Genomic DNA, 22,171 nt, shown 5'->3' on the forward strand with positions numbered 1-22,171 from the left:
ATTCTAGCCAAGCATGAATAAAGTCACTGGGGAAACGTACCCAAACCAACAGAACTTGAAATCATTTTCCTGATTGCCTATACGCACACATGACACAACAGGAAAAAAAAAATGCCTTGGATTGGTGATATTATTACTTATATTAATTTAAACTATTGAACAACACATCTAGTGTCCAACACATGAAATGTGGTGTTTACTTCTCGTAGGATTTCACAGGAGGTTACACTGGAAAAGTGACTTGCAAAGCACGGCGGGTTTCCATTTAGGCAACTTCTGTTCAGATAACTACATCAGGAAAGTATTATGCACAGTGAAATGGACTACCACAGACATAAATAAATAATTTGGCAAAATTATTCACAGCACGTAAGAAGAACCCAGATGTCATAAGTGACAAAAGAAATGGCAAACACCCCTAGCCCTTCAGCACTGAAGATTCAGAATGTCCTTAAAATTCCAGGAAATAAAGAAAAGGAAGCAGAAAATCAAAACCCACCCAACCAAACACACACACGCAAAAAAACCCCAAACCAAACCAAAAAAAACCCACCAACCCACCAAAGTTATTCTCATTTATGACCCTGATTACACCTACCTCTCTCTGTACTTAAAAGACATATCATAAAATCCCAGGCAGCATGATAGTCCCATGCCTTTATGCAGACAAAACAGTGTGGGTAAAGTGGCTAAAGGAAAAGCAACAGCACAAATGCCTCTGTGGCAGGACTAGGTTAGCTCAGCAGGTGAAACCAATACTGCTTCTCAGTGCCTAAATAAAGATTGACAGGAAAAAAAAAAAAAAAAAAAGAGAGAGAGAGAGATGGGGGATCATGAAAGCCACACGATGTTTCAGAAATTTTTGTTACTGATATTTCACAATAAGGCCAGATGTTGCTCACCTTTATCAAAAAATCCACACCAGTTGCTACATTTTGGATTCAGGATTTTTATCTATTTTGTCTGCATTACTTTCTGTTTACTGGGGTAAAAACAAAAATATATATCTCTGCACTGAGATAGAAAAAATTACACCTCTCTACAGTGAGATATATATATATATAAAAAATCTCTACATTGAGAGTTGACCTTTTTATAAAGAAAGGAAGCGTCAGCTCTTGGAGATGGACAATTCCTGCAATGGTTCCATACTTCCAGCCAACACAAATGTCAGCGAGGCAGGCACCACCAGCTCACCACTCCTTTGCACTTGGTCGTAGCGTTCCCAGGCTAGGGTCAGCCTCATGGAAGCAAAGGAAGGAGCAGATGTGTGCTCCTCAAAGGCAGAGTGACTCCCTTCCGATGGTCTTCAACCCACCACAGGGAAACAGAGGAGGGTGTTTTGGGGTTTTTTTTTCCTTTAAGAGGTACAGAAACCCGGGAGCGAGCAGAGGGGGCTTCGAGGTGAACAGCAGAGACCTCCTAAAACCACCTTCAAATGAAACAACTCTTCACGTGGAACCAGAAGGTTCATATCACACTAAAAAGACACAGTTTCTTCAGATGGACAGAGCTGTGGAGCAGAAGCAGCGTGGCAATTTGGGGATAATTACAGGACCTTGGGACCCATGGCCAAGCCTACGCAGCTGGCAGGTCAGCAGGTACAGGCACACGCAGCGGGGATGGGGTCCAGCATGAGGCTGGCCTGTCAGCTCTGAAAAGAAACATCCTGAGCCAGCTGCCACTAAAGATGGGACCCCACTGATTTGAGTGGACATTGAGGTGGAAAATATGGCACTTTGTGTGCAGACACAGCTTTGACACAATCCAGAAAGGCTTCATGGTCTGCACTACAGGCACCTCCTCCAGCTCCTCTTCCCGAGCTGCAGCATCCGACAAGGCCATCCATCCTGCAATGCAACTGGGAGCAAACTTACACTTCAGGAGGGTATCTGTGAGCATTTTAATTCTGTTAAGACCAAAATAATGATAAACAATGATAATAGTCACAAAAAATTCCCCCTCCCAAAAGAGTCCTAGAAATCCTAATTTACTGACTGGTAGCTAGTTTCACTAAACAAAAATACAGTAATTTAATAATCTTAGCATAGCAGTTTTCAGTAAGGAAAATTAACTAATTCATTATCGCTTATAATTTGCTGAGGCATAGCTGCCATATTTGTAAAATCAGCAGGTTCAGAAAAAAGCAAGTTTTTAATGAATGTGGGTTTTTTCCTTCCAAGATACATAAATGATACAATTACTTAGCTCCCTCTAGTGCCAATTTCTAAAATAAATTTCCCACTAATGACTGTATTCACCAATGTAATCATAGGAGCAAATTAAAAATTCACTTGGCAATAATTAACTAGTGAACTCTCAAAGGATTTAGTAAATTGCCATGAACTAAAGCAGAATTCAACTAGTGTCACAATTACAAAGAAAGGTCAAATGTAGGCTTTTTGCAGTAACAAAAATATGACATCAATGTTCAGACATTGTGTAGTTTGAACAATCGAGGCACACATGCCAATAAAGAATAGCAGTCAGGGAGCAGTGAGAGCAAATGCAGCAGCTCTATCGTTCCTCTGATATATCCAATGCTATCATTAAAGTTGCATGCTTTTTTTTTTTTCCTTTCATTCGCAGTCTTCATTTCTAAGGCTTTGTAATTTGGTTTTCAAAAGATACTCCAGGCTGGAATAGGACACAAATCTACAAATCTAATATATATATTCCTAAATAGTAAAAAACCTCTTTTTTTTGTTGTTCTGGTTCCTAAAAATGGGCACAAAACAGTATCACATACAGTTGCCCTGTTCTTAGATTCTTCCCTTGGTTTCTTCTTTTGGCCAGAGAAGATGCTGAGCTAGATCAAACTTTGGAATGACCCCATAGAAGTACCCTAAATAATAATTGGTAGTAGTAGTAGTAGTATTCACTACTAGTAATAATAACACACAGACATGCAGTGCATCCAGAGGAATGCTTGTGCTCATCCAGATGTTAGAGGCAAGAGGCACCACAGGGGCAGGAAGGGTCCTTAACTGTGTTACTGGTATGGCTCCTATGAGTTACACTGTAAATAAAAATACCCATAAACACAGCCATAGGAAACAGCTTACTTATAGGAATATTTGGGGTTTTCTTATAACTGTGGCATAGTTGTTCTGTGTTCCATTTCTATATTTCTTTCCTTTGCCATCTTCACACAGCACCCTTCAAGACAAAACAAATATTCTTTGTGCAGAACATATGTTGCAACTACTTTTTACTTGCAGTTTTAATATAGCAGCCATTCTGCAAATGCAGGTGTATAAAGTAGTCCATGCTGAACTTGGAAGGTACGTCACAGTGTACCAGAAAACACTTGTAGATGTTACAGTAAAAGTTCGTATTTAATATATATCGAGATAAAACTGAGGACTGAGGTGGGTTGCGCTTCCTTCAGCAGGAGTGTGCCATGCCTCATTCATTGCTCAGCCACCAGCTTAAACATCAGTCTGGGTCAGGCAGTGGATTTATGGTACAGAATCATCTAAACCCAATTGATTTCCAAGAAAATTCACCTCTCTCTTTTGAGTTACAAAGAATACAAATCCAACAGCTCTTTACCTGCTAGACACCATATGCAGTGACACTGCAAAAAAAAGGGGTTCCAATAGAAATACACTATTTCTTTTTCTTCCCATTTTTCTTTAATCCCTCCTTGGATTTGCTTATTAAACATCTGTTCCACATACCACAGAAATGATGGTACCCAGCTGATAGAGCTGCGATAGCTCACATAAACAATCCAGAGAGCTGAGTTTCTTTGGGGGCTCAGAAGTGCGTTAGAGGCACCACAGTAGGCTTCTGGGCATCCCCACCACCCCTGCCAACAGCTGCAGGGAGGTCAGCCCCACCTGAGCAACACCAACATCCCATCAAAATGGCCACCTTTGGGAAAAAACACCTCATTAAAACCTTTCCCATCCAGTGCCTCCCACCAGACTGTGCTGTAGCCTTTTTCGGGCTGGTCCAGCTGCATTTCTCTGCTGTTTAGGGTAGAGTAGCCCATTTGAAAGTAGTTGTGGCTGCTTATGAAAGGACAACTAGCTTTCTGCAAATGCCAGCCTTAGGTTGTTCTGTAGAAACTGAACTAAACTCATATTAAAAAAAAAGCAACCAAACAAAAAACCAAAACCCAAAACCCAGAAACAAACACCAAACAACAAACTAAGCTCTTGTTGAGGATGCGAGGGAAAGGGTAGTCCACACCTCCCAGTGATCTGATCCAGACTTCAGTCACCCTTTCTGCAGGAAAACCAAGTCTCAATTCCAGGCTGTGGTGGCCTAAACTTCCAAACATTACTGTCTGCAAAGTCAAAAAACAAACAAAACCTCCAAAGGTCAGAAAGTATCTTTCCCTTCCAAAGCAGCTCAGAAGGCACTCAGGTCACCCCTGAACTGCCAGCGACTTGAAGGCTGACCTCCTTAAATCTCCCATCGTAAGGCTCGTTTTCAAACAACAGTTTGTATTTGTAGTCATCCTGCGAACTCTTGTCAGCAAGTTCATGTTCCTCCTTGAAGTGCAGATGCTGGAAATAAAAGAGCAGCCCTGAAGCCCTCTTACCACAGCTCACTACCTCTGGGTGATAGTCCCCTTTTGTTTTTCAGGGATTGCATTAAGCTTCTCCAGAGGGCTCATGTGAAACAGCTGGCTGGGCAGGACCCCAGGAGGCCAGAAGGTCCCTGTGTCACTCAGCCAGGGCAGTGCCCCAGACTGCCTTCACTGCTTGCAGACATATTTCCTTGTTCTTGGCTTTACTGAGAAACATTTCAAGCACCACATCCAAGATCTCATACAAAATAACCGTAGCGGCTCAGATAGTTCCTCACCTGCTCCCCTTAAGACCCTTGAATGGAAGTCACCTGGAAATGTGAAAATATTCAGTTTAAACAGATGCTGTCTCACAGACAGGAAACCTCCACATTTCACCCATGCCTGTCTTTTTTTTTTTTTTTTTCTCCCATTTATTTTAATGAAACCAATAATAGCAATTGATTTTAATATTCCAGTCATACAGCCTATCCCACAAAATGTCAGTAGTTCTATCAATACCACACAACAGCAGCTCCACCTCCTCTGTTACTGCCTGTTCATTGAGAGGAGCCCTAACCACAGAGACACCTAAATTAGCTGTATGACATTAGTTACAGTCTACGTTGAGATTTTTCCACTTTGATCATAAGCATCCCATATTGCTTCTGTTCCCTTAAAAAAAAAAAAAAAAGAAAAAAAAAAAGCTTAAATAAATATTGCTGCAGTTAAAGAATGTCTCTTTGTTGCCTGTAGAGCAAAAAAAGGGACCTGAAACACTCACAGACATTAAAAGCTACAGGCAACAGTAGTGTGATATGATTCCTCAACACTAAAAAACATTGCTTGCTTTGTACAAAGGGCTAACAACCCCCACACACCCCACCCCACCCCACCCCACCCCATCCCATAATTATATCAAATAAAGTAAGGAGCACATTTGTTACTTTCCTGCAAACATACACAGCCAAAATATTTCAAAAGCAATTTGATCACTGGAAATTTTTAAGCCATGTAAAGTTAGAACAGAATAGAACAGAACAGAACAGAACAGGAATAGAATAGAATAGAATAGAATAGAATAGAATAGAATACGTAGGAAAAGGTAAAACGTATAATGCATGGCAAAACATGAAAATTCAACTCAGGATAAAATTTTAGATAAACTCCATTTTCTTAGAAAGCCACAGAAATAGTTTTCAATCTTCAGAGAAAGATCTCAGACAAAACTGGTCCCAATTGAACTACAACTTACACAAAAATTTAAATTTTCCATTTCAGGGCCAAAACTTAGGCTCCTATATCTATTTTTATTATCAAAATTATCTAGTTGGGATTTTTTCAGAAATGCCAAGAAACCCACCTACAGCTGGTATCAACTAAAAGCATCTCCAAAATCAAATTATTTTTAAATGTACCCAGCTACTAGTCACAATTTTCTGTTACAATAATTTTCTATGCAAAACTGTATTCTACTGAAGATTAAGATTGGTCAGCCAGTATCGCTTTCCTGTAACTTTTTTTTGCTCATTCAAAAAACCTCCCTTTTTTAATTTTTTTTTTATTTTTATTTATTATAAAAAATCATTTTGAACTACCTTTGCATTAGAGTTTTCCGTTTTAGGCAAACAGTATTTTAAGTAAAACTGAAATTTTCTACTCAGAATTATTAAAACCAAACAACTTTCACTTCCAATTTTACTAATCAGCTTTTTTGGCAAATTCTTCTGAATACAACTGCATTTGCCCAAAACCATCAATAAAAATGGAACCATTGATCTCCAGACATGCAGGTTGAAGGCTGCATGCTTTATGCAGACTCTGCATGGGTATTTTGCATTTAGGTGCCACACAACTAAATAGATTTTTTATTGACTTACCAAAATATTTTGCTGATAGCTTTCCTTAAAATAATTTTAAACCCATTCTATGTCCATTACTTTTGCCTTCATTCTCTTCTTTGAAACTTATTAATCTTCTTTTACCTTTTCCCTTTTTCTAATCTCTACTTCTTCACCTCTAGCCAACACTGTTAATCATTATTCAAAATCTTTGCATATTTTCTTTTGACCATTATTTCAATTTTGTTGTATATTTCCATTTTCTAATGTCTTTTAGATTTTTACCCACAACTTCCCATTCACTTCTCAAACTTTTATTTTTCTTTCACGTTTTTTTTCTTTTTGTCATATATGGTGATGCTCAGGTTAAAATTAATTGCTCTCTCACCATCTTCTTGGGGAAGAAAGCAAGGATGGAGGAAAGGCAGCATCTTTGTCAGTAGGAGAGGCATCAGTCATAATTCGGGCAACCTCAGAAGTTTCAGTTGGTTGGCATGGTTTCAGGATATATTTTTTGTTTTCCAGAATCGTTATTGCAGGCGCTGTAAGAATATGTGAAAAAAAAAAAAAACACCTATAACCTCTGCAACCTCATTAAACTTCTCCACTGCCTTTGGAAGAGACAATTCCTCTAATCTCTGCTTTTCCAAATTCTTCCAATTCAACAGCAATTGAGTGATCAGGTCCATTTCCCTATAAGCCTATATACACCTCTTCATTTTTTCCTGAGCAAACCATATTGGCTTTAAATGACAAACTGATTTCCCACACATACACTCAGAGTGTTCTGAAACTGTGATATTTTCATTGTAATCTAAAATGCAGAACTACCTGTAGGTGCTACTGACTCTAGTCACATATTTCAACGGATCCTTGTCATGAACAAATGACACTGTGCTCCTTTCTCTCGACCATGTTTCCATTAAAAAAAAAAAAAAGTGTTTAAAAACAACAAACAGTGGCATTTGGTAATAAAATACTGATAAAGCCTACACACCAATATCACAGTAGTGTTCTCCATGAGCTAACCTGATGAACTGTTGAACATAATTATATTAAAAATATAGGTGCATTATAGATAAATTGTACAGCAGTAATTTCTAAAATGCATGATACTTTTTCCAATACTGCCACAGCACCTGCTGCTAAGTATAAAGATGATTAGCCACAAACTAACCCACTACAGAATTATTATCAGTATATATTTGCGCAATGAAGAACTAATGGGAATTATGCAGATTGCATTTCCTTTCCTGCTGAAGGCAACCAACCTTCACCATCAATAGCAAAACGAAAACAGAACTCAGCTGTGGAAGAACAACACACGTTTTATTTTATTTCCAAATATGTATTGTTGATTATTTCAAGACTTTAAGACACATGTTTCCTTTTCACATAATTACATGACAAGCAGTCCAGTATCATTTTTAAAGGCGTACAAAATTTTCCGTTCATTTTAATGGCTTTAAATATGTAATAACTCTAACTGCTGTATGTAGAAACCGGTAAACACACATCAAAGCGGCTTTTAAGAATTATAACATAATCAGTAGGTAGTGCAAATCAGTAGCGATTGGCTCCTTAATCTGATTAGAAGTGCTGCTTTACATGCTCTGCCTCCAGTCAGAGGGCAAAAGCCAGCTCCTGGTCCCACTCCTCTTGCCGACGCCTCATCCCTGGATGGGGACAGGATTCCTGGGGGCACGCTGGGACCCTCCACTCACCACCTTCCCCACAGACCCAAATTCAAGTCAGGTGGGGGTCTCCCAACAGAGTCACCAGCACAAAGGGGCTCCTGAGGCTGCCTGGCCTCGGGGGCCACTGTCCTTTGAATAAATAAATAAATGAACAGCTGTTGATTTAATAGACCTCTGTCTGTACTTCATTCAACTTGGATACATCACCTTAAAAATGAGCAGTTGGGAGCACTATAAAATTAGGAGCTGGTAATCTCTGGGCAGAAACAAAAATAGGACTACCTAGAAAAGTGGGGGGTTGTGAATTTTTTTAAGGCAGCTTCTTCAGGCACTTCAGGGAAGTGGCTGCAGGATTTAATTTGCTGTGCTTTGATTTCTTGTTTCTTTAAACTTATGCCAAAGGTGATGGAAATACCAGATGCACATTTTTTGGTATACTTTAAAATCCAAATAAATACAAATAATGTATGCTTGGGGCTTGGGTTTGGCGTTTCCTTTCTTTTTTCTTTTTTTTTCTTTTTTTCCTTTTTCTCCCTGTGGAAAAAGCATTCACTAGAAATGTAGGTATTTCTGGTCTGTCATAAGAGCAGCCACAATGAGGATTCAGTAAATCTTTCTGAAAGAATCACTTACAGAGGGACTGTGAGATGAAGAAACATTTTTCTGCACATGAAGAGATGTGTAATCAGTGGTTTTCTTTTGTACTGTAATTGAGGCTTCAAAAAATGCATTTATTTGAGTACTGGTATTTAATGTTTCAGTCTGGAAAAACAAACAGAAATGAGCAAAACCAAACAGAGTTAAATTCTCAGATGATCAGCTTCGTTGCATAAGTCCTCTCTGGTTCACTTGAATCAACTAAATACTCAGAATAACTTCTTTCATTCTAAAACACATTGTGACAATAGTCTGAAGGTTTACATTCGTTATATGGAAAAATGAGATTATTTAAATATAGCCTTAAAGAAAATGGACCAGGATACCTTTAAATGAATTTTTGTAAAGCGGAATATTTAAAAACAGCAGAGAAAAATTTATAGTATTATAGTTAGTGTGTCGGTTCATTATATTTGCATGTACAACTTAAGTTCCTTCAATACATGGAATATTCTTCAGCCTAGCCTGAAGGATTCAAGGGTTTAGAGAACTAGAAATTTCTTTGCACATTCTGAAAATACGGACTGCTTATTGGGAAGGAAAGCAAATGTGTATTTGATTAATTGATGTAGTCACATATTAAAAACTTTTGCTTCTTATCCCATTAAAAGTAACACTAATGAGCAATGGCTGTGACCTTCAAGTGGAAAGCCACATGTGCTTCAACCCCTCAATATTTACCACCCAAATTTAATCTTTATAATGGACACCTTAAAAGGAATCTGATAGAAAATACTAAGAGCTGCTCCAAAACTAAAACACTTAAGGAAGATTTTGATTAATGCCTCATGATTAATCAATTGATTAATATAGTTTTCAATACAGATGTTAGGACACTGTCTACTTTAATCAACCATCCTGGAAACAGTGAAGACAAATGATCTATTTTTTTGTCGATTGAAAAAAGAAAGCCTATTTTAGCGGTTATGTAAATTATTAGACAAGGCTTCCTTAAGATGCCCACATTTTCCTTTTTATAAAAACCTTACACCCTGGAACTGTTAATTAGGTAAGTGTCATCCTTTTGGGCAGGAACTTTTTATAAACCTAAAAGAACCCACACATTCAGCCAAATGAATGCACTTTTTTAAAGGAATTGTTTTAGAATTGCACTATAATCCATATTTAAAGTCCCTCTCCCTGATATTTTTTTATTCTGAGACTGTTTCTAATTTGTGATCATGCTTTCTACCATACTAAAACTGAAATCTTTATTCCAGTCAAAAATAATCACCCCGTAATTACTGTGACAAACTGCCCAAGCTGTATCATTGTGGCCATTTCGACTAATGATATTGTATTAGAATGCCTAGCAATAGACTTCAAATGGAAAATATAATTATGTGCATTAGTTTGTCTAAGCATTTATAAGATCACATATCCATCAGTTATCAGGTCTCATAAAAAAAGCCATATATCACTGTCACTGCTAGTTTTGTTATTGGAAATGTGGGCCGTTATGAACTCGGCTTAAGATGTGTGTCTTAAATTTCACTTATTCTGTTGTCCAGTAAATCCATGTAAGCTGAACTCCTACAAAATGAGCAGAATTTTCAGCTGATGGCACAGGAACAAATTATTTGACAGTCTCACCAAACATAAACTAAATGTTTAAGGTACTATTTAAAGCTAAAGGCCTTAATCTTGAAGATATGTTTAACTTTACACACTGGACTACTCACTGTGCATAAAGTTGTTTCATACATCTTCACTGAACATCTATATGTTCTCCTTTTTTGCAAACCTAAGGTAATACCCAAGCAACCTCTTCGCATCCTGAGCAAACTGAGCATCCAACCCAGCTTCGCCTTGTCAAAATTGCAGTTTTGTGATAGCAACTACCTCAATGCTCTTTTCTTTTCTTTGGAAAGCCTAAGCTGCATATTTTTCATTCCAAAAGTAAATGCCACTTTGACCTATGAGCCCCAACATCCAAAAGCTCCTATGAAAGAGCTACTAAAACCCCCAAATGAAGTCAGTAAAGTCAAAGCAGAAGAAGAAAGGTATACCTGTTTGTTGAGTTACTGGCACTTGCTTTGTCTTTCGAACATGGCCAGAGGAGAAGCAATCCTTTTGCTCTTAAGAGTTTTCATAGTGATAGCAATGGCACCTGGAAAATGTCTATGCTGGCAGCCACCTCAGGCATAGCAATCACAAAGAATTTTTGATTCTCAGAGAAGTAAGGAGGGGGGTCGGATTTTGGCCTGTTGAGGAGCCTGGTTGACAGAGTCCCTTGGGAGGCAGCCCTGAAAGGCAAAGGAGTCCAGCAAGGCTGTATTTTCTCAGAGAAGGAAATCTTCAAGGCACAGGACCAGTCTGTCCCCATGTGCTAAAAGACGAGCTGGTGGGGAGAAAGACCAGCCTGGCTGGAGAGAGCTTTGGCTGGCAGTCAGGGGGAAAAAAGGTGAGTTTATAGTTTATGACCTTTGGAAGAAGGAGTAGGCAACCCAGGATGACTACAAGGATATCATGAGGTTATGCAGAAAGAAAATTAGAAGAGCCAAAGCCCAACTAGTATTTTATCTGGCTACTGCCATAAAAGACAATTTTATATATACATACATACATACATATATATGTGTGTATATATATATATATACACACATAAATACAAACATATAATATCTAGATATAAAACATAGATATAGAAATTATAAATACATTAGCAACAAAAGGAGGGGTAAGGAGAATCCTCCATCCTTTACTGGATGTGCGGCTAACATAGCCGCAAAGAATACGGAAAAAGCTGAGATATTTAATGCCTTCTTTGCCTCGGTCTTTAATAGTAAGACCAGTTGTTCTCAGGGTTCCCAGCCCCCTGAGCTGGAAGACAGGGAGCAGAATGAGACCCCCATAATTCAAGGAGAAATGGCCAGTGACCTGCTACACCACTAAGACACACACAAGTCTATGGGGCAGGATAGGATCCAGCCAAGGGTACTGAGGGAGCTGGTGGCAGTGCTCACTGAGCCACTGTCTACCATTTACAAGCAGTCCTGGCTGACCAGTGAGGTCCCAGTTGACTGGGGGGTTAGTCAATGTGACACTCACCTACAAGAAGGGCCAGAAGGAGGATCTGGGGAACTCCAGGCCTGTCAGCCTGACCTCGATGCCAGGGAAGGTCATGGAGCAGATCATCCTGAGTGCCATCACATGGCACATGCAGGACAACCTGGGGATCAAGCCCAGCCAGGATGGGTTTCTGAAAGGCAGGTCCTGTTTGACAGACCTGATCTCCATCCATGACAAGGTGGCCTACTTAGTGGATGAGGGAAAGGCTGTGAATGGTGTCTACATAGACCTTAACAAAGCCTTTGACACCATTTACCATGGCATTCTCCTGGAGAAACTGGCTGCTTGTGGCTTGGACAGGTGTTCTGTTTCCTGGGCAAAAGCTGGCTGATGGCCTAGTCCAAAGCACGATGGTGGATGGAGTTACACCCAGGTGGTGGCTGGTCACATGGGTGTTCCCCAGAGCTCCGTGCTGAAGCCAGGTCTCTTTAATATCTTTATCAACGATCTGGGCAAGGGGATCGAGGTCGCCCTCGGCCAGTTTGCAGACAGCACTGGGCTGGTGGGTGTTGGTGTGCCGGAGGGCAGGGGGCTGCAGAGGGGGCTGGGCAGGCTGGGCCGATGGCTGAGGCCAACTGCAGGAGGTTCAACACGGCTCAGTGCCGGGTCCTGCACGGGGGGCACACCAGCCCCAGGCAGCGCTGCGGGCGGGGGGCAGGGGGCTGGGAACTGCCCGGCTGGGAAGGGCCTGGGGGTCGAGAGCTGGCTGAAGGTGAGCCGGCAGTGTGCCCAGGTGGCCAAGAAGGCCAGCAGCATCCCGGCCTGTATCAGAGTGTGGCCAGCAGGACCAGGGCAGCGATGGCCCCCCCATACCCGGCACTGGTGCGGCCGCCCCTGGAACCCTGGGGTCAGTTTTGGCCCCTCGCTGCAGGGGGGTGTTGAGGGGCTGGAGCCGGGAAGGGGCACGAGCCTGATGGGGGCGGCTGGAGGAGCTGGGGGGTTCAGCCTGGAGAGGAGGGGGCTCAGGGGGGCCCTGATCACTCCCTACAGCTCCCTGGAAGGGGGCTGCAGCCAGGGGGGTCGGGCTCTGCTCCCAGGTAACAAGCGACAGGACCAGAGGGAACAGCCCCAAGCTGCACCAGGGGAGGTTTACATTGGGTATTGGGGAACATTTCTCCACCAAAAGGGTTGTCCAGCACCAGAACAGGCTGCCCAGGGAGGTGGTGGGGTCACCAACCCTGGAGGCATTAAAAGATGTGTAGATGTGGCAATTGGACATGGTTTACTGGTGGGTTTGGCAGTGCTAGGATAGCAATGGGACTCGATGATAAAGGTATTTTCCAACCTAAATGATTCTATGATTCTATGTCAAAGAGGATACATCTCCCAACGTCTGATGTCATATTATTGCACAAGGATAAATTATTACATCAGCTATTATTACATAACAATGATGAGTTACTCTCAGAAAATACAACTATTTTTCTTCCATTTTTTGGGTCATCTGAGATGCATATCTGTGGTTTCAGCACCACACTTAAATAATATCACTTGCCGTATTTTGGTGCCAGTATAAATTTAAGCCATCCAAACAAGATTGTATATTTGAACTGACAAAGAATAAATTATTTGCATCTGGCATAACTGATGGTTGAGTCAAAGCCCTGGCATATAATTCTTAATCTCATAGATGTCTGTTTATCTGTGCATAAGATAGCTGTGCTGAGTCTCTTCCCAGAACAATTATCAAGTTATTGCTATGGGCTAGCCTGGAACTTCCAGGGGAAGTCGCATATAAACGCAGCAATCTCGGAGCAGTCTGAAAGGGATATTTTGAATTAGAGATCACTGCTCTGCTTTTTCCTCTGTGCTCCCGGTAAAATGGGAATCGGAGCGTGCTGGGTGGGCACAGAGCCGTAGGTAGGTCTTTTGCTTCCATGTGCTTCCCAGCACAAGAACCCCCAAATATCACGTAAGCGGAGGAGAAACGTTATGCTCCTCAAAGGCTGAAGAGGTTTTGTGATAATATAGTGCATGTAACACAGTATATTTTTTTAAATTAAAAATGTCTTTCAATCGGCAAGGGGACTTTTCTGGTTGGTTTTAATTAATATTGATTCTAAATGTTTAGAAAGAAAATCCAACAATTCAGACTTGTGAAATGTTTAAGATATGTTGTTTTTCTAGGAGAATTTTCATTGATTTTTATTAATCCTGTCATTTGTGATGGCTAGATCTGTTGTTGTGTATTTTACATTATGATGCTAAAATAAACTATTGTATATGATATTCAAATGTGCAACAGAAAACTCAAAGAAACTTTCCCTGTGTCTACTTTTTCTACCCCAATACAGGGCTGAGGTCCTATTCTGAAAGATCAATAGGCTATGAAATTTCTGCCTCCTTATTAACAGAATTAATTTTAAAGTGGCAATCTACATCCTAGAAAATTTGCTTCATATTAAGAAGTCCAGATGTTTTTGGTCTCTCTGTCTGACATTCCCACCACCAGGATAAATTGTATTTCCAGACTAATGTAATAGATAAGAGATATGAATAAATCTCATACAGTTCAGTTGATAAAATTAACATGCTGATGATATTTTAATGTTTCCATATAATCAAGGGGGCATGGATCATGCCTCCACCAGTTCCAATGTAATTCTGTTCTTTAATCTTTTCTCAAGAAAAAAATAAAATAGAGCATTAGAGAGGATTATACAGTAAACAGTATGTGCTCCAGTCTTAAAGCAAGTTGTTTGCGGTACGGTTGAATGGCTTTGCCCAAAGGTATTGCAGCAAAGCAACTAATATACTGGAGACTTGGGGTCAGAACCAGTATTCCTGCAGTGCAAGTGTGTCACTTACACATTGTAGCTTCTGGTGGAGAAGCTCCACTGATCTGGAGAATAGTATTAACATATCAGAACCACTCATCATCCGTATGACTTTATACAGAGGACATAAAATCATACTTGTCTTATGCATAGGAAATCTAACTGACTTGAAACCTAAGGCAGTCAGAATTTGGCCCAAAAATACATATGAGGGTTTGCTGGAGCAGAGCATGGGCATAAGGGAACTTGAAATAAAATTACATTTGATGACCAAAGACAAACTGAGGACAAAGACATGAAAGGCAAAGGAGAGAAAAGAAGAAAAAGGAAGAAAAAAAAAAAAAAAGAAGAAGAAAAAAAAAGTCTAAGTATTGAACCTAAGAAGTATTCCTATTTGGCATTAATTATTGGTATGTGGTGGATTTCATCAGGCAGAAGTCTCAAATGTAGTGGAAGGGATTTAAAGACCGAGTTCCCACTACAATTTGATGCTGCTTGGGTATCTAACTGACTTACATGGCTTTAGACTCATAGCTTTAGTCTTTAATGTGAGAAACATCAGAACACATCCCCTTCAAATATTTGCAAGGGAAACATTAATCAGCTCCAGGACTAAATGGTAAACTTTGAGATTGATAACACTTAGTCTTCATCACTCTTTCTCCCCTTGTGATTTTTTTGATGTACAGAAGAACCCCTTGTTTTTCAAGCTAAAAACAGACACAATTAAGTGTGATTATCATTATATTATGTTGACAGAAAAGGAGCAGGTGATCCCATACTACAGTGAAGATCAGCATCATGAGCATAATATTCAGAAGGGACCAACCTTAAATTTGCATGCTGAATCCTTGACTTGCCTTCTGAAGGCATTGTTATGCCAAGTCCTAACATATGTTTGAATTTTCACATGAAAAGAATATTGCCATCCTGTTCAGCGTTACTTTTATGAAGAATCTTAACATCCCTTTAAAACTGCCAATTAGCTGGTGACATTTTGAGGCCTAAAAATTCACATGCAAATAATCTGAAGAGATGTAACGAAGGTGAAATTAATGATGATCAGCTGCCAGCTATGTGCACAGGCTCTATGTCAGGCGGGGATGACAGGAGAAAGAAGAGGTCTTAAATAGCCAGAGGTTCCTCTGGAAGCTAATCTCAAAATGTTATTCAGAAACAACATGTTCCCTGGGGAACTTGCAGAACACTAACACACAACATGGACAAATCACACATGTACTGAGACTATGAACATGGCAAAGAGAACTGTGTTAGGAGGAAAGGAACCCATCAGAAGTGTACCTCAGTGAACGAAAGCAAAACTCTCTCTATGGCAATTTCATCAGCATCTCTTCAATCCTTTTTCCCAACATACCAGTATAATCCACTATGGGAATGTCTCCTTACCACTCCAGTTTCTCCATGGTTGGGTGTCCAGTGTCAGTGGGCAGTAGCTCTGGGCCCCTGAGATGCTCTCAGCAGTCCCTAGTCTCTCAAGAGCTGGAACTGTGTTTCAGGTTCCTGCCCTGGTCATGAGGATTTTATCTTTGTTTAAAAGTAAGGAGCAGTTAACACAGCTCATTTGCTTTCTGCTTAGGAAAACAGCTCTGTAGCAACTTCCCTCAAATATCTCGCAGCATTTCTCATGCAAAATCCTCCGTGTGTGGCCCTTTACCATGATAGATAGAAGAGGTGAACTTTAGGCAGAAACGTTTCTCCTTGAGCCAAAACATTACTGCAGGATAGAAGCCCTGTTTCACCTAACTCCATTTCAAGCACACAATCGATTTTGACATGGGATTGACTTATAAAGGGGGCAATTGCATCGACCCAGAGGAATCATGGACAGAAAGTTCATGCAGGTCTGTTCTTTCTGTTGCCACAAGCTCCATCTCTGCCAGGAGACCACCAAAGGATGCTCCTCCTGGCAGATGCAGGACACTGGCCTTTTCCATGTAAGGAATATCAAGTGTCAGACTGTATTTCATGAAAATAAAAATCAGTCTATTCCCTATTATAGCAAATAATCTTTGAAGAAGAGGCAATATTGTCTTTACATGCACACACACACAGAGGTATCTCGCACCAGGAACGAAAGTACCTGCAGGTCTTTCACTATTACTGGGGAAACAACTGGCACCTTAATTTGAAACCTACCACTGAAAAAAGCAGTGGTTATCATGTAACAAACAGCAACCAAAAAAATATTGTGTGTACACATAACTGATTTTTTTATAGCTGGGTGCATTAATAAGAATCGTTAGTAGATTCCTCTAGGAGGGGAACTTAAATTAAATACTTAGTTATGTCAAAAGGGTTAAGATTGGAGTGAAACACCTTGTCCTATTACCCTGAAAAGACTGATGTGCTGGAGACACAAAGGAATGAGATATAGAAACTTTTACAGAACACATCCTGCTACCTTTTTAATTCCCTCACATATGAAGATCAGCAATCATGATATATTCATATAATCCCTCTACTGTGAGCACCTGTACACAACCTCCTCTGGCGTAGCTCGAAACAGTGGTATTATATGGGGAAGTTATTATAATTAAGAGTATTGTTCAAAACTAATTTATCAAAACAATGCGAGACTGTTCCAACAGAAAAAAATTGAAACTTTATTCCAAGGCAATCCCTGTATCTTTGCAAGTGGTCTGTGAGTTTAGCAAAATCCTGCTCAAGGAGCAGGGGAAGGCAGATCTGACCGAGAAATGATGAAGGCACACAGCTCAGTTTGGGCCAATACGAGACACAGAGACAATCCACCTAGCAATTGTCTCAAACTGTATCCAAATATTTCCACATGAGGAAAATGAGAATGTTGATAGCATTCTCGGGGGTGCAGGAGGATGAGAAAGAGGATGCACAGGTTTGGAGCTAGTTTATATTGCATACATTCTTAAAAATAATTTCCATTTTCCTGCTGGTGACCAGTGCGCTTGCACTTTCATCCTCCCATCTAGCATATCCTGCTCTTGGGGAGATGGAGCAGGATCGTGCCGTTTCCATCAGAGCACGGGTCAGCTGTGCACGGCACATCGGGACCGTATACGTGGTGTTACCAAACAGACGCGGAAGGTGCTGCAGAAAGAGAAAGCTCAACCTTTTGCCTCGTAAGTCATCTCTTTCCAAGTGATCTAAGAACACTACGCTCTTTGAGCAGCACAGCACATTTTAGACGCTACAGAACCACTCTGAGCTGTCAGCATATTTCCAACAGATTGATGACTTTGAAGACCTCCAGTGTAGAGGGTAATGTTAAGGATCTGCAGTTACTCAGCTAAAGTTGAGATGAGGGATGCCTTCTTTCCAGTCTTGGTTATTGAATTTGAAAAGCCTCATAGGTTTTGCTGTCAGAGTTGTTGCTTAAAACAGACTATTATAGGAATGAGTTAAAAAGGAATGACTTGAAAAAGTTTAAAGGAAAACGAAGATGTATCTTTATCTTTTTCAGGTTAACGTGGTGACAAAAAAAATAGAGTTTCACAGTAAAGTAAAAAAAAAAAATCATTGTGTTAGATTCTTGGTTTTAGAATAGCTTTTTTTTTTTTCAGCCAAAAAGCTCTTAATGTAGAAGTAAGCTCAGGGCCAACACATTTTATTACGCAAAAGTTTACCATAGGCAGAGGCTTATGGTAATACCTGAAATGCAACTTACATATTGTATTTCACTGATTTTATTCTACTTCACAATGAATAGCCATCAACCAGATAAAACTACTAAAGATAGAAAGAAGACTGCAAACAAATGCCAAGTCAAGGAAACGTTTGAAACCAGAACAATAAAACCCAAACATTTTCTAACTTGTTACATTTGAAAGGTAAAGAACTATAGCTCTATCACTGTAATTCTTTCTCATTTTCTGCATAAACCTATTTATATAACTGAAGTAAGATATTATACTAACCATCTGCCTTCCCAATCCCTCACATTCCCTCACTTACCCACCTAGAACTCCATGAACTTATCACCCTGTAAATCTGGCCTTCATTGTTCAAGGTACCTTCATGTAATCACCACTCTGTGCAATGCCTGCTAGAGTTTAATGAGTATAAAATGGCAAAAATGTGAATTGGAACATATGAGAAATACCAGAATTGCTAACAAATGTAATGCTTATGTGGTGAAGCTGGCTGTGCAACTGGAAGTTTGGGAGAAATGTAGTTCTAAAAATTAATATAGTACTGAATATATGTGTCTCTCTAGAGAGTGGTTTCATTGCACTAGAGAACTACATATTTGTTAAACATGAATAACAAGTACATTTTTGATTAAGCACCAGGAAGGTAGCCAAAAGAGTGTAGTATAGCTGGAGTGGAAAGCCTCACACTAAAAGGAATAGTCTGAAAACTGCTTCTTCTATTGGACTTTCATGTGTGAAGTAAAATTGAGTGTTGTCATATCATTCTGACATTGCCGACTGGGAGGTCCTCAGGAAAAGCAGGACTTTGTGAATCTTCTTGAGAATTAAGTGCCTAAACTTCTCCTCAGAGGCATTTGCCTTGGCAAAAGAAGGCTGCCTTCCTTTTCTTCCACCCTCTTGGAGGTATTTTATTTCTTCACCCTTAATCAAGCTTCCAATACCTTTTATGAAATCACCAGCAGGATTTTGCATAGTTCCAGCAGGGGCATTAATTATCTGCAAAATGGGCTCATAAATTCAGGAAGTAAAATACTGCTCTGATGTCCCTCTTTCCCTCTCCAGCCCCATCTGGAGGACAGCCACCCCTGCCAGGCACACTCCCGGCAGACAGCCGATGTGGGCATTACCCAAGACAGGAGGTAGAGCTTTTCCTTCTTCAGCAAACCACTGGTGTAAAGCTTTACATATAAAACAAAAGGCAAAGCTGCTCACAAGGTTTTTTTTGCCCCCACTGATCTTCATATGACAATGCAATATTTAATGAATCAATCAATGTAAAGTCTCTAGGCAGGAGGGTTCTAAACTTAGTGTTGTAAGTAGGCATTTAATTTTGATTTACTGAAGTAGTTATTGCTTATTAATCAGATAACATTATGAAAGCTGAGTACGTGTATGTCAGTTACACATTAATTAGTTAGTATAGTAAGAGATACTAAGTAGCACTAGAAGTTGCTTACACGTTCCCTGAATAAATTTAATTACAAGGAACGAAGTTCAGGAGCACGTTCTTCTATATGGGTAACCATCCATATGAAAAACAAATTGTAACAAATAGCAAAGTCTTCAGATTAAAAAATAGCTTCTGGAATTCACATAAGTAATGTGATAAAGCTGTATACAGACCAAATTCCAAGTTCAGGTATGTACAGGAGAATCGGAAGTTAGCTGTTTGCAGAGTTATGCATATCCATAGGCTGTGACTTAAGCAGAGTTTAGCTGTAAAAGCTGGGCATCCCATGTGAAGGCAGGATCACATCATGAAACTCTAATTCCCAATCACTCTTACCAGTCTACTATATCTCTACATATTTTCACTTTCTGTTTTAAATTTATCTCTAAAATATTCATTGGATGCAGCTCACAAATCGAAAACCCCAATACTGTTGGTGTTTAACCTGCCTTCTACCCTGCCAGCCTCCCCTCCCTGCTTCCGCAGCAGAGAAACAGCCCAAGACCCGGGGGTGGGTTCACCCCCACTGGTGAGAAGGGCGCTTGCTCACTGCAGCCACCTGAGCTTCCCTCGCTTTGCACACCACTCTGGCTTATGTTCCCTCTCTAGCATGGGCTAAAATAAATTTTCTTAATTTGGTAATAGTTTTGCAAACAGCCTTTGCAAATTTGTCTTACATAAGAATATTATTTCTTAGAAGTTAATCCCATATTTTCACTCGGCCATCGTGTTGAAATTATTTGCTGCAGCTGAATGTAAATTTCAAGGACTAATTTCAATGATTTTCTTGGTCATGTCCTAATGCAACCAGGTAAGGAACCTGTGAAAGGGCAGCCACCCTGCCCAGTCAGTGTTCATCCTCCTTCAGCATCGCCTCACCAGCCTGCCCTGCGGTTCAGCAGCAAGTCAGCCCCACTCAATGCACACACATCCTGGAGAATGTAAAAACAAGTTATAGTCCGTGTCATACGGTGACAAATACAGTTCAAAGTACCATTATCACTTGTTCTCATGGTGATAATTAATCCCATCATCATTATCATAATGAGGAACCATGTTCAGAAAATGCTGATTGAAAAACTCCAATATAAAAAATACAAATCATTCACTGCCCTATCAACCTCACTGATTCTTACATTTGCTGTTGATTAGCACACAGTCTTCCAAATAATTTTTATACCCCAATCCAAACTTTTCCAGTGTTCTTATGTTTCACTTTATGATTTTTTAAAATGTTCCATTCTAGCATGAAGTGCTAGGATTGCACTTTTGTTCATTAATTTATGATGGATCTCTAATCAGAACCTTTTCCTGATTTTTCTCCTCTCCCAGTGATATGGTGACAAAGAAAGAGAAAGAAATTGAGAGAGATAAATGAAAAGAGAGAAAGGAAGATGAAGAGAAGCGAAAAGAAGGCAAAGAAAAGCATAGCAAAGAGAAATAAAAAAAAAAAAAAAAAAAAAAAAAAAAGTGCTGTGAATTGCCATAACTATAAAAAAGACATGGGTTTAGGAAATGAATCAGTGTAATGCCATGGACTGACCTCTTCTTTCCAGCCCTGCCTCTTCCCACCAGGCAGAAGTCTAGACCCTGCCGAGCATCCCTCCAACATCTCCAACGGTGCCGGGCCGGAGGGGGATGCAGCTCAGGGATGTGCTGGGGTGGGATGCAGGCTGGGAGGCTTCGAGATGGAGCTGCCAAGTGCATGTCAGCACTCAGACGCCTCCATAATCTCCATGCATCCTCCAGGCTCGGCTGTGCAGAGGGCTGCAAAGGCAATTAAAACCACTTCAGCTCTTACCAGACTTTTGAAATGCAAATACAGGCTCCCGTTTCAACTTTTCATACATCGTTGTGTATTAACCGTCTGAACCTAATAAATAACCCAAACCTATTGCACATAGACTACTCTTCAGCGAGGCTGATAAGGCAAATTTAAACTACTTTAGATAAGCATTACATTTTTATAGGCCTCAAATTTTTCTCCAGTTTTAAGCTCACAATTAGACTGTGTAAACATAAAATGAGGTGTCTGAAATCACAGGACATTATACACCCCTGGGAATATGGTCCTACTTATACTTGAACATAGGTCAATGCCAAAATCTATGTAATACTATACAATGATACTTTTAAAACCCCTGTACATCAAGAATGTTTCTGAAAGATGTGCTGCAGATACCATATAGCTATATTATATAGTAACGTGTATATGTAATGACCTGACACTGGTTGAAATTAAAGGGTTGCACTGTAAACAAAGGTAGATCAGTTGATCATGGAGGCTTCTTCTAGTATTTTATCTGTTCGCAATATATGAATTCACTCACAGCATGACTGTATACATATGAACGATCATTATGTGACAAATTGAAAAGGGGCACATAACAAGCTTAAGTCACCATAAATCATATAATAAACATCTGAATGAGAAAATTTAATAAACAATATGTTTCCACAACAACTTTATCCCCTTCCATTAAATCCATATCCCCCTAGGACTTG

The 22,171-nt window shown here is 40.0% G+C and overlaps 1 protein-coding gene across 1 annotated transcript in view; it reads right to left on the reverse strand.

Annotated features, from left to right (window-relative positions):
* Nucleotides 1-12,710: 12,710 nt before the first annotated feature.
* LOC308068823 (uncharacterized protein) overlaps nt 12,711-22,171 on the reverse strand; it is a 225,603-nt gene continuing 216,142 nt past the window's right edge. The window contains exon 5 of the mRNA XM_080400113.1: nt 12,711-21,433. Coding sequence (XP_080256239.1) covers nt 21,382-21,433 — 52 coding nt within the window. The 3' untranslated portion in view covers nt 12,711-21,381. The remainder of the gene's footprint in view (nt 21,434-22,171) is intronic.

This window comes from Falco punctatus, assembly GCF_963210335.1.
Source record: "Falco punctatus genome assembly, chromosome: 8".
Lineage (NCBI taxonomy): Eukaryota > Metazoa > Chordata > Aves > Falconiformes > Falconidae > Falco > Falco punctatus.